Here is a 15,110-nt window from a genome sequence, read left to right as displayed (position 1 = left end):
AGCAGCGGTGGCTGCCCTGACGGAGATGGAGGTGCCCTTTTGGCGTTGTGGCATGACCTTGGTGACGGCTCCCCTTGGGTGTCTGCTTTGTGCCCGTGCAGGACAAGACCATCGCCATGACAGCCTGCTTCCTGTGCATCCTCGTGCCCGGTGGCTGGGTCTTAGCCCACCTGGAGAGCTACAAGAAGCCGGAGTGAAGGAGACGGCCTCTGCACCCCTCTGGACCACAAGCTCTTCTTCCCTGCATTCCTCCTGCAGACGCAGTTTTCCATTGAGTCAATCATGAGCAATTGATCTTTCCTTTGGCATTGCCAGGCTTAGTGCTGTGTGTTCTGGCCTGGGCAGACAGGGACCTCCTTGCACGTAAAAATAAAGTCAGTTGAAATCTCTCTTTAAAGTCCACCTGGTCTCCTGAGTAATGTCTGCCACTACCCTAGGCAGGGCCTTCTGGGATAACATGCCTCATTTTAATGCCAGGGCCCCTTTGGAAGGGCCTGAAGGCTAGGGCGGCCTCGTCTGCTCGGGGCTCTGCTGGCATCAAATCTGGCCCCAGAGGCCTAAACCCAGGGCAGGTCTCAGCTGTAGAATGGGATCATGGCAGCACCTCCTTCCCCACCAGGGCTGTTGTGAGGATCTGATAATATACATAAAGCTCTTAGCTCAGGGCCTGGCACAGAGTAGCCGCTTACTGAATACTCCCCACCCTCTCTACTCTTTTTTTTTTTTTTAAGTGAGGCAATTGGGGTTAAGTGACTTGCCCAGGGTCACACAGCCTAGTAAGTGTCTGAGGTTGGATTTGAACTCAGGTCCTCCTGACTCCAGGGCCAGTGCTTTATCCACTGCGCCACCTAGCCGCCCCAAGTCCTTTTTAAGAAATATTTTTTGCCCAGTTAGATGTTAAGACAATTTTTAACACCATCTAGTCCTGGAGTACTCCCCATTCAGTAGGTGCTCAAGCTCCATCACTGTCCTCTCTGTCCTTGTCCTGTTCGAAGCAGGCCTGTGTGAAAGGGCTCCTCCAAGGTACTGTCAGTAAATGTGCATCTGGTGGCAGCGTGAGGGGCAGCTCCTGAGGCGGGCTCTTCCTTGGTAAGAGTCGCACTTCCGGGAGGACTCCAGCCCTGTGGCCTTTGTCTCAGCTCCAGGTGACTGAGCTGGGATGAACCCATCAGACTCAGGCCCGCTCTGCTCCAGGCTGGGAAGGGGATGGGCCAGGGTGTGTCTGAGTCACCAAGAAGCCATCCTGGGGCCTTTACCGGCTGCAGATCTGGGCTTTGCAGGAGCAATTCCTCCAGTGGGCATTGCGGGGAAGATAGGTGGTTAACATTTGGGATAGCGTCACCTTCCTCCCACTGCCTGGCCAAGAGGTCATTTAGGGGAGAGAGTAACTGCCCCAGTGCTGGTCTCAGCCACGGTTCTGATGCTGGAGCAGGAATGTGCCAGGCAGAGGGTAGCCTTGTGGGTTTCCCTGGTAACTGCCACCCTGCCAAGATCTCAGTCTTCTTCCTGTGCTGCCCACTGTAGCCTGCCAGGAATTGGCGGGGATTGCTTGGGGTGTCCAATGTCGAGCTCCAGGTAGCAGCAGCCACAGCCTTCAGAACTCCTGTGTCAGACTGCGCTGGGGGCAGCTGGAGGGGAGTGGGTGGCTCCCTCTGGCTTCTCACCCAGGTGACCCTGCCCAGAGGTAGGTGCTCTCTGTCCTGTGGGCAGATGTAGGGTTGCCCTTGGCCCAGTGCGTGTGGCAGCAGGTGTGCAGGTGTGCATGGAAAGGAGAATTGGGGGAAATGACCTAGCATTTTTAGGCTTTGGATCCTCTCCCCTCATCGCAGGGGAAGTTGACTTGGACTGAAATCACTGGGTCACACCCCCACCCCTCTGCTTTCCCAGGACAAGTGTGAGGGATGAAGAGCTCCACACCCATCACTTATAGGGAGCAAATAAAGACAAGTTGTCCTTTGACCTTGTGAGAGTCCTAGCAAAGCCTGAAGCCCTGCAGGTGGCCACAAGGGTCTAGGGGCCACTTTCTGCTGCCCACTTCTATTGGCCTTGCACAAGGATCTCCAGACCTTCAGACCCCTGGCGATGCCTTTGTCAGCTCAGACGGGGGCAGGCCAGTGTTGGACCCCAAGGGGCATCTTGCCCCATGAGTACCTTTTGGGAACCTCATTCAGACAGTGTTGGGTGTCCCACCCATCTGTGCTTTAGTCCAAGTCACTACCCAAAAGGACCCTGAAGCCCTCCTGGAGACCTGCCACGTTCACATTGTAGCTGGGGCTATGGTCCAACACTGGCCTGTCCACATCTGAACTGATGGAGGCATCACCTTGCCAGACAGCCAGAGGTCTGAGGAAGGTTGGGGATCCCTGTGCAAGGCCAATAGGAGTGGGCAGCAGGCAGCGGCCGCTAGATGCTTGTGGCTGCACACAGAGCTCCGGCATCCAGGCTAGCCGACATCTGGAGGAGGTGAACACTGAGCTTGAGAGGGTGACCGGTGAGCTGGAGGAAGGGCTAGCTGGGGTAGTGAGGGGTTCAGGTCCATGCCCCATGAGCACCAATGGATGAAACTGGGGGTTTGGATCCCAGAGGGAAGACACAGAAAAGGGACCAGAGCCAGGGGGCAGAATCAGGACGTGGCCAAGTAGCCCAGAGGTCACTTTAGACTTGATAGCTGATATTAGATTTAATATGTGATGTCATTATTACAGCTGCTTGGAGGAGGGGCAGAGACAGTACCTGGGGTAGTGAGTTCCCTCATCAGAAATCTGGCTCAGTCCTTAGAGGCTGTGTTATAATGGGGATGCCCTCCAGTTCCAAGGTGGACTTCCCTTCTAAGGCTCTGATCTCCAGGGTCTCAGCTCTAAATTTTGTTGGGAGAAATACATGCTGAAATTCTTCCTTGGAGTCTTTACTGGAAAAAGAATGGGGTTTAGAGTCAGAGGACCAGGGTTCCAATCCTGCTCTTTGTGACCTTGGGCTAGTCACTTAACCTCAGTGTACCTCATTTTGCTCATCTATCAAAGAAGGGGGAAACAAGCTCTGAAGTCCCTCCCAGGCCTAAATCTTGGGTCCTGGGGTGTTAGGATAATGGGGTGTCTATGGGGGGGTGTCAAGGTGACCCTAGAGTGGAAATGGTCAGGTGGTGAGGCCCATTGGGGTTACAGACAGGGTTGCTTTTTACTAAGTTCATCTCAGCTGAGATGAAAGTGCCTACTATGTGTGGTGCATCTTGTGCTGAGTGTGGCTGGCCTGGGTTTGAATTCTGCCGCAGACACTTCCTGCCCTTGAATGGGGAAGTCAGACGCCTCAGTATCCCAGTCTGCACAATGTGACCAGCTCCTTCTTGGGGTGGTGGAGGTGGGCTGGGTCAGCCGCACATCCCCTCTCTGCCTCAGTTTTCCTCTCTGCACAATGACCCACGCCGCCCTGGGCCTCCGTTTCCTCCTCATACAGCCGCGGGGGCTGGGCTGGATGACCCCCGAGGCCCCTCTCAGCTCCAGTTTTCAGGACCCCCAGCTCTGGAGCGACTCATCTCTAGCCTCCTGCTGCCTGGGCAGCCCAGCCGAGAAGGCAGGGAGGGGCGGGGGCGGGGATTCCGGTTGCTAAGGGCGTTGCTATGGAGCGCGGAGTCCGGAGGAGGCGGGCGTTTTTTCACTTCCGGGAGAAGAGGCGCTAATAACCCGGAAGTGGTCGTGGGTGCGGCGCTGTTTAAAGATGGCGGCGGAGGAACCTCAGCAGCAGAAGCCGGAGCCGCTGGGAAGCGACTCCGAAGGTAGCGGCTGCGGAGGCGGGGGTGGGGGCCGGGAGCCCCTGGGGAGGGCGGGCGATGCGCAGCTCGGCCATTATGGAGGGGGCCGGGGCCCGGGGCCAGAGGGCTGAGGCGAGGCGCGCGGGCTCCATCGCTCTCCCCCCCACATACTGGGGAAGCAGTCACCGCCTGAGACGACCCCCCCCCCCCGCCCCGGCCGCGCGGGCGGGGGCGGAGGGGGAGGGGGGGGAGAGGGAGCGGCGCGCGAGCGCGGGCAAGGGCGAGCGCGCCTGCGCAAGGCGCGGCCGAAGGGGGGGCGCGCACCCAGTGGCGTACAGAGGCTGCCGCGGCGGCGCGGCCGCCCCTCGCGCGCACCTGCGCCCACGCCCGCGAGTGCGCGCCGTCCCTCCCCGCCGCGCTGCAGGGCGGGGACTCAGCAGTCCCTCCCCCAGCCCCTCCCCTCACACCTGGGCCCCTCCCCCACACCCCCAATTCTGCCCCTGCCCAGTAATTCCCTGGGTCGGGTGGTCCTTGCTCCCCGCCCCGCCCCTTCATCCTTTGCATCCCAGTGGGTTGGCCTGGCCCTGCCTCTGGGCATCCTCCCCCCCCCAGATGCTTCCCGGCCTTCCCTGGCCTGGGCCGGGCTGGCCTGAGCTGCACTTCAGCAGTGCCAAGAGGCGCTTGTCAATTGCGGTCCCCCCTCCCGTGGTGAGATGGGACAGGAGGATCCTGTGTCTCCTGCTGCCCCCGCCCCAGGGACCTGGCGCAGCGGGGAGTCATGTTACCGCCTGGGCCAGGGATGGCTGCGGGTGGACAAAGGAAGCCACACTGCCCGGCCCCTGCTCTGCACCTTGAGCTGGTCCTGAGGGAAGGGGGGGCCGAGAGGCTCTGGCCAGCTCGGAGCTACAAGGGGGACAACCCAGAAAAGAAGTGACACCAGGTCAGCCACAGAGCTAGGCCAGGGCCCTACCCAGGTGTCTGCATCCACCCTCTGCTTTCTCCTCTTTTCTCCAGGAGTGAACTGTTTGGCCTACGATGAAGCCATCATGGCCCAGCAGGACCGAATTCAGCAAGAGGTGAGGGGAGGGGGGGGAGCTGCACCTGGGGGCGGGGCCCCAAGAGCTGGCTTGGGTCTGGTCTCCACTGTGAAATGGGGCCTGATGGGGAGAAGGGGAGAGAGGCAGCTGCTTGGCTTAAGTTGTCATCCTCAGAGCGGAGGGCCTGGAGTCCTGGACACTGGGTGTTTTGGGACATCCCCCCATTTCTTTGAAAGCTGAGCAGCTGCTGATATGCACTGGTCTAGGCATTGATCTTTCCAGGAGAACCCCAGGGGCCTGGACCAAAAGCACAGATAAGGGATCCCTAAGGAAGGCATCCCTGAGCCCGAGGCCCTGCTCTTTGCTCTTTGGGGCAGGGCTCATGGGTCTGTGCATCACTTGTCCGGGCCTTGCTTTGGGGAGGAGGCTTCGGAAACTGGCTCGGGGAATGCAGGGAAACCAGGGCTTCTCTAAGACAGACCGAGGGCCCCCGGGGAGCTCCTGGCTGGAGCACTGGGGCAGACACGGATGTTCTTCTGGACCTGTCGAGTCACTGCTCCTGTCCCTCCCTCCCCCCTTGCAGATTGCTGTCCAGAATCCACTGGTGTCCGAGCGTCTGGAGCTCTCTGTGCTTTACAAGGAGTACGCGGAAGACGATAATATCTATCAACAGAAGATCAAGGTTGGGGCTCCCAGGTCCCCCTCCCCACCAGGGAATGGCAGATGGACCCTCCTGGTTCTGCCTGAGATTTAGGGTTTCTGAAAATAGATGGGAACAGGCCCTTTGGGGAGTGTTTAGTGTTGGGGGTCTATATGTACTTGATAGGAATTAGAGAAGAAATCTTGTCCACTAGGCCAGGGATTGGCTTCTGCTCTTGCCTGGTGACCCTGTGGGAACTTGGCCCACCTTGTATGTGAGCGCCTCATTGGGGTACCCATGGCTGTCGGGGATTGGGGAACCCCAAATCTAAGGTGTCTTGGTACCAGTGGTTTCTCACTCTCCTCTCTCGGTTTCCATTTCTTACTGAGACCATCCCACTTCTCAAGGGCTCTGGGCTTTGATTTACAAGGAGTCCTCCCCTCCCTCTGTCCTCCTCAATGTGGCCCTCCCTGGACGCACAGGAAAGCCGCACACCCTCACCTCGGCCTTTAGCGTCTTCTCCGTTATCCCCACAGGATCTACACAAAAAATACTCTTACATCCGAAAGACCAGGCCGGACGGCAACTGTTTCTACCGAGCCTTCGGGTTCTCCCACCTGGAGGCCCTTCTGGAAGACAGCAAGGAGCTGCAGAGGTGAGCGGGACCCCGGGGGATTGGGGGTAGGGGGAATGCTTCCCTTCGCAGAAGCCCCTTCCAGTCCAGGCAGAGCCCTCGGCACGACCAGGCAGCCAGCCTGGCTATTGCAACTCCTCTTAAGTGCTTTCCTGACCGTCATGTTGGGAATCGGGCAGTACCAACATTAACCTTCTTGTTTTACAAAGGAGGAAAGTGAGGCTGAAATTACAACTTGTCTAGAGCCCCATAGCCAAAAAGTGGCAAAGCCAGGGTCGCACCTGGAGTCTTGTGACTTCCATCCCAGCAGTTTTCCCGCAAGCCCCGCAGTCTTGCTGGGCTGCCACCTTCCTCCCTGCAGGGATTTTTGCCTCTTCCTCTGACAGGTTCAAAGCCATCTCTGCCAAGAGCAAAGAGGACCTGGTGTCTCAGGGCTTCACCGAGTTCACAATTGAAGATTTCCACAACACGGTGAGCTGACTCCTGGGCCTGGCTCGGGTGGGGAGGCCTCTGGGCCAGGCGTGGGTGAATGACCTGCTGCCTCTTGCCTCCCTTTGGGCAGTTCATGGACTTGATCGAGCAGGTGGAGAAGCAGACCTCGGTGGCTGAACTGCTGGCCTCCTTCAACGACCAGAGCACCTCTGACTACCTGGTGGTCTACCTGCGGCTACTCACCTCAGGCTACCTGCAGCGCGAGAGCAAGTTCTTCGAACACTTCATTGAGGGCGGGAGGACCGTCAAAGAGTTTTGTCAGCAGGTGCTGTCAGAGCCCCTTCCCCTGGGCTTCCTTGTCTGTGGGTCCTGGCTCCCTGTCATGCTGACCTTTAGCTTGGCATTTTTACCGAATTGTGGTCCCCTGGTGTCCTGGGTGTGGGCACTCTGTCTACTGGTGTCAGTCACAGCTCACCTACTTAGGAGTCACTGCACCCGAACAGTTCATCTTCTGCCCTGTAGCCAGGCCGGTCCAGGGGAGGGCGTGGGGAGTGTGTGGCCTGGCCCAGGACTGGCTGGGCTCCCCACAGGGTGGATGTGTCTGGGTCCTGCTCCCCAGTCACGGTTCTCCCCTCTTGCCCCTCCAGGAGGTGGAGCCCATGTGCAAAGAGAGTGACCACATTCACATCATCGCGCTGGCGCAGGCCCTCAATGTCTCCATCCAGGTGGAATACATGGATCGTGGTGAGGGCGGCACCACCAACCCCCACGTCTTCCCGGAGGGCTCCGAGCCCAAGGTGTATCTACTGTACAGACCCGGACACTACGACATCCTTTACAAATAGGTGGGACCGCGCCCCGGGCCCTGCCCGTGCTGCCCGCCCCTGCCCTGCCCCACCCCACCTGCTAACAGGCGTTAGAAGTGTACAGAGGTTTTTTGTGGTTGTAAATGGTCATATTCACCCCCCCCTCCCCACCCTGATACCCATGACTTCGCGTGTTTTATTAAAGGGGATGCTGGCGGTGAGGCCGTGTGCACGCTCGTGTCTTGTTGCCGTGTGTGCCCCGGGTCTGGCCTCCTGCAGCCTGGGTGAGGGCAGCCAGGGGCCTGGCCCCCTTCCTCGTGGAGACCTTGTTTGTTCCAGGTCTAGCCAAGCCTCGGGGGTCGGTCGTAGTGCAGACCCCAGCTGCCAAAGCCCAGAGGCCTCTGGGGGCTGAATGGGGCCACCCTCCACGGCCTTCCATCGCCCTCCGGGGGGCTTCTTCCCAGGACCGCCACGCTGGGAGATGACGCCATTGCTTTTGTTTCAGTAGCTGGATCTTCTCCTGATGCCACGGCCCCCCTCCCCTGGGGTCTGCAGGGTCTCTAACCCTAACTGTGCTTCCACATGTGGGTCCCCTGCCCTGGCGCCGGCCCGGTCTGCGCCTAGGCGGGGTCCCCACTGTACACTCAGCCCTGCAGACAGGGCCGGGTGATGCCTCGGCCCTGGCTGGGGAGCCTCCGGGCGGACCCCCAGCTGCCTCTGCTTCTGTCCCGGTGCCCGCCCGTCTCGCTTCTTAGAAGGTTTGGCTTGTTCTTCACCCTGCCCCCAGCAGGGGGCGCTGCCGCCCCGTAGCAGCATGGTGCAGCCCCCTCCTCTGCCCTGGGCCCCACAGACTCTGCAGCGGGACCTTCACATCATCCTGGGCGGGCCTCGCGCCTCCCAGAGGCTGCCTGGCCACGGACGGGAGGAGCTGGCGCCCCCTGGCGCCCTGTGGTCTTCCCTCTGCGCCTCTCCCCTGCCCTCCCCTCCCTCTGCTTTGGCTTGCTGGGCCTTGATCAGGCTTTTTCTGCTCTCTTGAGTTCTCCATTTCTTCCAGCAAGGGGAGGGCGAGGGCGGGTGGGGCTCCCCGTCCCCCAGCCCCAAAGCGCCATCCAAGCCACAGAAAACCACCCCCTCCCCCAAACAATTACTGGTTTGTTGTCTCCTTAGACTGTAAGCCCCTTGAGGGCAGGGAGCGTGGCTGTGTGTTCTGCAACTGTATCGCGCCTCAATAAATGTGAACTCATTGTTGGCAAACAGGAGGTTGCGCCCGTCTCCCGCTGAAGCGGGGCCCCTGGGGGTGGGGGCAGGAGGGATGACCCCAGCAGTGGTGGTGGGTGCCAGTTAGAGCTGGGGGGCCCTCCCGATGGTCCCCCCAAGTACACAGGTGGAGTCCCCGCCCCCCCCCAACACCCCCTTGGCATCCCATGGAACATTCATCATCCTTGAGGACTAGTACTGAGCAGAAGCCTTTATTGAATACTGGGAGACCCTCATTCCTGTGGGAGGGTCTTGGGGGAAAAGAGGTCCTGGGTTTTAGGGTAGCTTGGAGGGGGTGAACAGTCTCATGTCCTCAGAGCTGGGACTGCAGCCCCGTGGGAGCATCTGAAGGGAGAATCCAAGTGTCAGGCAGGCCCAGGGAGAGGCCCTCTCCTGCCTCCCCACCCTTGGTGCCCTGCAGCCCCCAGCCCGGGACGGGGATGGGGGAGCCAGAAGCCCTGTCTGTCTCTGTTGGGGTGAGGGGAGTGGTTAGCTGGTGCCCGGGGTGGGGGGGGGTGAGGACGGTTAGTGCCCGTGGACAGCACGCTGGGGCCTTTCTTACCAGTCTTGGGGAGTGGGGAGGGACAGCATCAGGCTGGAAGGCAGAGGACAGTGAGGGCCACGGAAAAGGATTAGCCTCCCGGGGTCCTCCCCCCACGAGGCCCCCTCCCCCCCAGCTCCAGAGGGCCCCAGGCATGTGGGCACACACCGGGAGGCAGCACCTACCCACGGGGAAGAAGTGAGGCAGCCGCTTGTGGTAGATCAACTCATCCTTTTCCAGGAACACACAGATGATCAGTCGATCCACCTGGGGCCAGAGTGGGGCCTGGGTGCTCAGGGAGGACGCCCCCCCCTTCCCCATGCCCCCAAACCCACTACCAGAGGCCAGAGCTGGACAAGGAGCCAGAGGAGCCAGCAGTGGCCAGGGCTCAGGGCCCTCCCCAGCCCCCCATACCTTGTCCTTGTGTTCTTCCAGCCATTGTCGGAGGGTGCCCAGAACTACTTCGGCTGCGGCTTCATTGGGGTAACCTGGGGGAGTCCAGGAGGGGCTAGAGCCTAGTGGCTTCTCCCCACCCCCTTCCCCTGCCCACCCTCCCTCTGGCCACAGCCACACTCACCAAAGACCCCTGTGGAGATGCAAGGGAAGGCCTGGGACACAAACACAACTGTTAGCTAGGGCTTGTGCCCACCCCCAGCCAGCCCGGCCCCAGGGCCCCTCCTTCTCCAGGCTACCCCCGCCCCCATGTTCCCTCCTCCCCTGGCCCCTCACCACTGATCTCAGGCGGTTTTCCAGTGCCAGCTGCAGGCTGTTCAGGTAGCAGTTACGCAGCTCCTGGACCTGGCTGGGGCTGGGGTCTCCCTGAGCGATGGGCCCCACGGTGTGGATGACATCTGCAAGGAAAGAGCTGGGTGATGCCTACTTCTGAGCCAAGGCTGGAGCCCCGTGGCTGTGGCACCCCTTCTCACCCAGACCGTGGCACAGGGCCTGTTACCCGGATGGCCTCTCTGGATGCCAGCCCTGCCGGGCACCTCCTTCCCAGTGTGCCCAGAGGGGAGTCCAGGAAGAGTCCACAGCTGGCCCAGCCACACTGGGCCTCCAAGGCACAATTAAGAGGGGGAGGGACACAGCCCCCAGTGTCTGATGGAAGGCATGCATACCTCCCACCCACGTAGGCATCGGTGGGGCCGTGGACACAAACACACGTGTCCACACGTGCAGGACCACATGAGACATGGTGAGGGACAGATTCTCTATGTGCCCACCCAGTGCCCAGCCAGGGCTCAGGGCCTGGAACTTGGGGGCAATGCCCAGCCAGGGGCCCTGCTGGAGCCAGCCCTAACTCATCCAGGCCAGCGGGCTCAGGGTGTAGTCACCCATGGGGAGGGGGGGAGGAGGGGAGGGGGGTGGGTGAAGGGGCAGAGTGCCTGGGGTGGGGTCTGTTGCCCCCAAGACCCCAAGCCTGGATGTGACATGATCGGAGCTACGGGGGGGGGGCGAGTCATGCCAGGCTCTGCCCTCTGCAAAATGGGCCAGGGTGCTGAGGTGGTTGTAGTCAGTCCCTGAGGGGCATCCACTGGTGAGTGAGGAGGGAAGGGGCAGGAGCTGCTGTGTCCCGCACACAGTAGGGCGGCTTGGGGAGGGGCAGGAGGAGGGTCTGCTGACGTCCCACCTCCCCGAAGGCTCTGGGTCTCCCTTCCCTCCCCATGCAGGGTTGTACGTACACTTGGCGGGCAGGCGGTAGCCCCCCGTTATCTTGGCTTTGCCCGTCTCGCAGCTGTGAAGAGTGCGGCACTCCTCGGTCAGCAGGTGCCCCGCAGCACGGTGGATGCAGCCGTCCACTGTGGGGGGAAGCACAGCAGTGAGCCCTGAGCTCTGGGCCCTCTCCCCACAACCGGCCACCCAGAAACACTGTGTGAACACATCAGCTTAGGGGGAAGGAGCCCCCGTCACTGTCCTGGGGAACCTGGGGGTTCTAGGCTTCACTGCCACTGCCTCGTGGGGCCTCTGTGCTAGATGACCTCTAAAAGGTTCCTTCTAGCTTTGATGTTCTGTGTTCTAAGCTAGCCGACCGAGCCATGACTTTCTATATTCTAGGTTCAAAAGTCCCCCGGCTCTGACACCGCATCGTAAATTTTAAGTGCTGGGTCTGCAGGAGGGGCTGCCCCAGGCCCAGTGAGGCCACAGGAGGGGACTGGAGAGCCCCACTCCTCCCTCCCTCCTGTCCATCTCCCCAGCAGCCCCCCGCCCCCCTCCTCAACCCCTCAGTGTCCTGGTCTCATGCCTCCCTCTCCCCCTCCCCTGCCCCTTTCTCATCTGCCTGGAAATGAAGGCTCTGGCTGCTTTCCCAGGGCCAGGGGAGGGGGGGGGGGGAGAAGAGTCTCCAAGCATCTCCTGCTGGGGGGAGGGGGCATGTGGAAGTTCTGCCTCCCCTCCCCCAGCACTGGGCTGCTCCCAGCCAGGTTCCCTTGTCACAGCCCTGGCTCACCCCTGCTCCTGGGCAGCTAAAGGCACTTGGGCCTTGAGGGTAGAGGGGCCTTTGACGCTGGCATGAGCCCCAGCCCCAAGACCTCACCATAGCAGAGGGCTCCACAGAGCATCAAATCCACCCCCTTTCTTTTACAGATCGGGAAACAGGCCTGGAGGAGGCAAGAGACTTGTACAAGGTCACACAAGTCACACAAGTCGAAGATGCTGGAGACAGGGCCAGGCCTCCCCCTCCTGGTGGGGGACAGGAGTATGATGATAAGAGTTTCTCTTAAGAATACTAAAAGCAGGGAGCAGCTAGGTGGTGCAGTGGATAGAACACCGGCCCTGGATTCAGGGGGACCTGAGTTCAAATCTGGCCTCAGACACTTGATGCTTACTAGCTGTGTGACCCTGGGCAAGTCACTTAACCCCCATTGCCCCGCAAAAAAAAAAAAATACTAAAAGCAGACCCTTAGGCTAATTGCAAGGCTCTGACCCTCATTTTACAGAAAAGGAAACTGAGGCTCAGAGAAAGGCCCTCCTTCCCAGGGTCTCAAAGCCAGTGGGTGAGTGCTGGGGCTGTCACTCAAGCCCCAGGTGGAGGGAGGTCTCTCTGGCCTCGGCCTGACTGTGTGTCAGCACCCTACCTGCCCGCCTCCAGCCGAGTACAGTGGATGGAGACTGAGGCCCTGCCTGCCAGGCCTGGCTTGGGTCCAAGCTCGGGCCCAAGCTCGGGCCCGCCACCCGCCACCCACCACTTGGGGCATCTCTCAGTCCAACCTCTTCCTTTTACAGATTGGGAAACTGAGGCTAGGGCTGGGACCTGGATCCTTCCTCGGTCAGTGCTTACTCCTGCACTTCCCCCTCCTGATTCCCTTTTCCAGCCCCCACGCTCTCCTCCCTGGCATAGAAATACACGGGAGGACACCAGGCACAAGTCATGCCGCCTCCCTCATCCACACACCACCACCTCTCCCAAGAGGAAAGTGTTTCCTCATTGGTCCTTCCTCAGTTCCCCCCACAAAGGGAGGGGGGCTGGAGGTGTGTGCGTGACCTTCAGGACCCCCCACGGTGCCTAACGACCTTGACCCACACCTTCCCCAGGTCTGAGTCACAGAAGGGCCGCAAGGGGCAGTAAGTGCTGGGTGAGAAGGCTGCCCATCCCCCGGGGCCTCATCGATTGGCCTCTCTATTATTCCCTCATTCTCAGTCTATCTGTTCATCCAAGAGACAATATTTCACACACCATCGCGGCTTCTCTCCCCAGCGCCTCGCCCTGGCCCCTCCTCCCAAGGGGAATTCCTGGTGTCTTTGCAAGCATGTGTGAGGAGGGGGTGAGGCCAGGGGACCACTGAGCCAGGGCTCAAAGGGCTCTCAGGGCTCATCTGGTTCAAGCCTCCATTTTACAACATAGCAGGGCAGGATTGGAACCTGGGTCCTCTGACACCAGGGGATGTGGCACTGCCTTCAGGGAGCTTACAATGTAAGAGCAAACAGAGAGCATGGGAGAGCGAGGGAGGGCTGGCATCTGTGTCACTTGGCCAAGCTCATTGTCTTGTGCCCACCCCGGAAGGAAAGGCCTTCTACTCCTACTTTACAGATGGGGAAGCTGAGGCTCAGAGAGGCCAGAGGATCTGTGGAAGGCTACACGAGCAATCAAGGGGAGGAGAAGAAACGGAATTTGTAAAGTGCATAGCACAGCAGAGCATATAGTAAGTGCTTAATTTTTTAAAAAAATTTTAAATTTTTAAATTTTGGGTGAGGCAATTGGGGTTAAGTGACTTGCCCAGGGTCATACAGCTAAGTAAGTGTCAAGTGTCTGAGGTCCGATTTGAACTCGGGTCCTCCTGACTCCAGGGCCAGAGCTCTATCCACTGCACCACCTAGCTGCCCTATTAAGTGCACTATTAAGTGCTTAATAGATGCTCATGGACCCAAACCCTGAAGCAAGATTTGAATTCAGGTCTTCCTGAATTTGGGCCCATCAAACGATCTATTTCAATACCTGGCAAAGCTCTGGGGTGTGACATTTCAATAAGATTCAACTTTCGGGGCAGCTAGATGGCGCAGTGGATAGAGCACTGGCCCTGGAGTCAGGAGTACCTGAGTTCAAATCCAGCCTCAAACACTTAACACTTACTAGCTGTGTGACCCTGGGCAAGTCACTTAACCCCAAATGACTCACTAAAAAACCCCAAAAAACAAAAACCAAAATAAAAAATAAGATTCAACTTTCATGGGGCTCACAGACCTGTATGAGGCATGTAATGCATGTAGCTCTATAACTGACCACTAGGTGGCGCAGTAGATAACGCCTGGAGACGGGAAGCCCAGTTCAAATTCTGCTTCAGATACTGATACAAGTTGTATGACCCTGGGTGAATCACTGAACCTCTGTCTCAGTTCCCTGTCTGTAAAATGGGAATGCTAATAGCCTCTCCCTGACAGGTTTGTGGTGAGGCCCAAATGAGACACAAAGCTCTTTGCAAACCTTCAAGTCTTATATAAAGGCTCTAGCGAGTTGGGACAACCCTCAATGTTTGTTGATTGAGTCATAAGAGGAGAAAGTGCTGGGTGTGTAGAATTTAGGGCTCGATAAAATGATTAGCGATTCCCTCTTTTTCCAGGAGAGAAACTGAGGCGCCGGGGGGGGGGGGAGGTTGGGGGGGGAGGGCAGCACGGGGACGTCCCAGGGGTGTCAAGGAGGCTGTGGGGTCTGACAGTTTACTAGCTACTGACTCCTAGACCCCAGGGGAAGAGTGGGCTGGGCACTTCCACAGAGTGCCATGGCTGGAGTGAGAGCCAGGCTTGAGGTGTACCCTTGTGGCCCTGAGTCACAGGCTGCTGGTGCCCCACCCTGCCCCACCCAGCAACCTGGCCAAGCAGGGGCGGTGCTGGGGAGTGGTTTGGCATTGTGTTTTTCAAGGGGCAGCTAGGTGGCGCAGTGGATAGAGCACCAGCCCTGGAGTCAGGAGGACCTCAGTTCAAATCCAGCCTCAGACACTTGACACTTACTAGCTGTGTGACCCTGGGCAAGTCACTTAACCCCCATTGACACAAAAAAAAAAAATCACCGTTTTTCAGATCTAGATCTAAGGGCCCTGAAATGTCAGAGCTGGGAGAGAGATTATTGGCTGCCTAAGCACATGCAGGTAGTAATTCAGAAGCCAGAATTTGAACCTTGTTCTTTCCCCCTGCCCCACCCTGTCCATCTCTTCCCCTCCCCTTCTCTGTTCCCCCACCCCCACCCCACTCTGCCACTCTGCTCTTTGGCCTCCCACAGGTGCTGCCCCCCCCCCGACCCAGGGATCCCAGGCCTCCGACCCCTAGAAGCCCAGGAGCTCATTAAGCTGTCAAATGAGGTGCAGCCTCATTAGCTGAGCCTCCTTTAATTGGAGCCAGGCTCCTCTGCTTGTTTATCCAACAGGCAGCCCCAGCCCCAGGAGGACGCTGGGGCCCCGGGGGGCCAGGGTAGAGCCAGGGAGCTCTGGGGAGCCTGGGCTCTGAAAAACAGCTGCCTCCTGCACTTGCACCTTCTGAGGGGCCCTACTGGAGCAGCGCTGAGCGTGGGCAGGGCAGAGCCCCTAGATG

The 15,110-nt window shown here is 59.2% G+C and overlaps 2 protein-coding genes across 3 annotated transcripts in view; one reads left to right on the top strand and one right to left on the bottom strand.

Annotated features, from left to right (window-relative positions):
- Nucleotides 1-3,646: 3,646 nt before the first annotated feature.
- OTUB1 (OTU deubiquitinase, ubiquitin aldehyde binding 1) lies at nucleotides 3,647-8,548 on the top strand. Its single transcript, XM_043972732.1, has 8 exons — nucleotides 3,647-3,769; nucleotides 4,760-4,821; nucleotides 5,366-5,464; nucleotides 5,959-6,077; nucleotides 6,443-6,527; nucleotides 6,619-6,813; nucleotides 7,136-7,333; nucleotides 7,634-8,548. Exons 1-7 carry the CDS (start codon nucleotides 3,712-3,714, stop codon nucleotides 7,331-7,333), a joined length of 816 nt encoding a protein of 271 aa, XP_043828667.1. The 5' UTR covers nucleotides 3,647-3,711; the 3' UTR covers nucleotides 7,634-8,548.
- Nucleotides 8,549-8,744: 196 nt separating this feature from the next.
- MACROD1 (mono-ADP ribosylhydrolase 1) overlaps nucleotides 8,745-15,110 on the bottom strand; it is a 217,889-nt gene continuing 211,523 nt past the window's right edge. Inside the window, exons 5-11 of one of the 2 annotated variants that reach the window (XM_043971024.1) lie at nucleotides 10,775-10,891; nucleotides 9,822-9,943; nucleotides 9,670-9,700; nucleotides 9,507-9,580; nucleotides 9,278-9,359; nucleotides 9,114-9,146; nucleotides 8,745-8,896 (exon numbers count right to left, since the gene is read on the bottom strand). In XM_043971024.1, coding sequence (XP_043826959.1) covers nucleotides 9,142-9,146; nucleotides 9,278-9,359; nucleotides 9,507-9,580; nucleotides 9,670-9,700; nucleotides 9,822-9,943; nucleotides 10,775-10,891 — 431 coding nt within the window. In that variant the 3' untranslated portion in view covers nucleotides 8,745-8,896; nucleotides 9,114-9,141. The remainder of the gene's footprint in view (nucleotides 8,897-9,113; nucleotides 9,147-9,277; nucleotides 9,360-9,506; nucleotides 9,581-9,669; nucleotides 9,701-9,821; nucleotides 9,944-10,774; nucleotides 10,892-15,110) is intronic. The other variant, XM_043971023.1, reaches the window with a different exon arrangement.

The sequence above is a fragment of the Dromiciops gliroides genome, chromosome 6 (genome assembly GCF_019393635.1).
Source record: "Dromiciops gliroides isolate mDroGli1 chromosome 6, mDroGli1.pri, whole genome shotgun sequence".
In the NCBI taxonomy this organism is placed as follows: Eukaryota; Metazoa; Chordata; class Mammalia; order Microbiotheria; family Microbiotheriidae; genus Dromiciops; species Dromiciops gliroides.
Note: the sequence above shows the minus strand (reverse complement) of the source record. Positions and strands in the feature narration are given on the sequence as shown.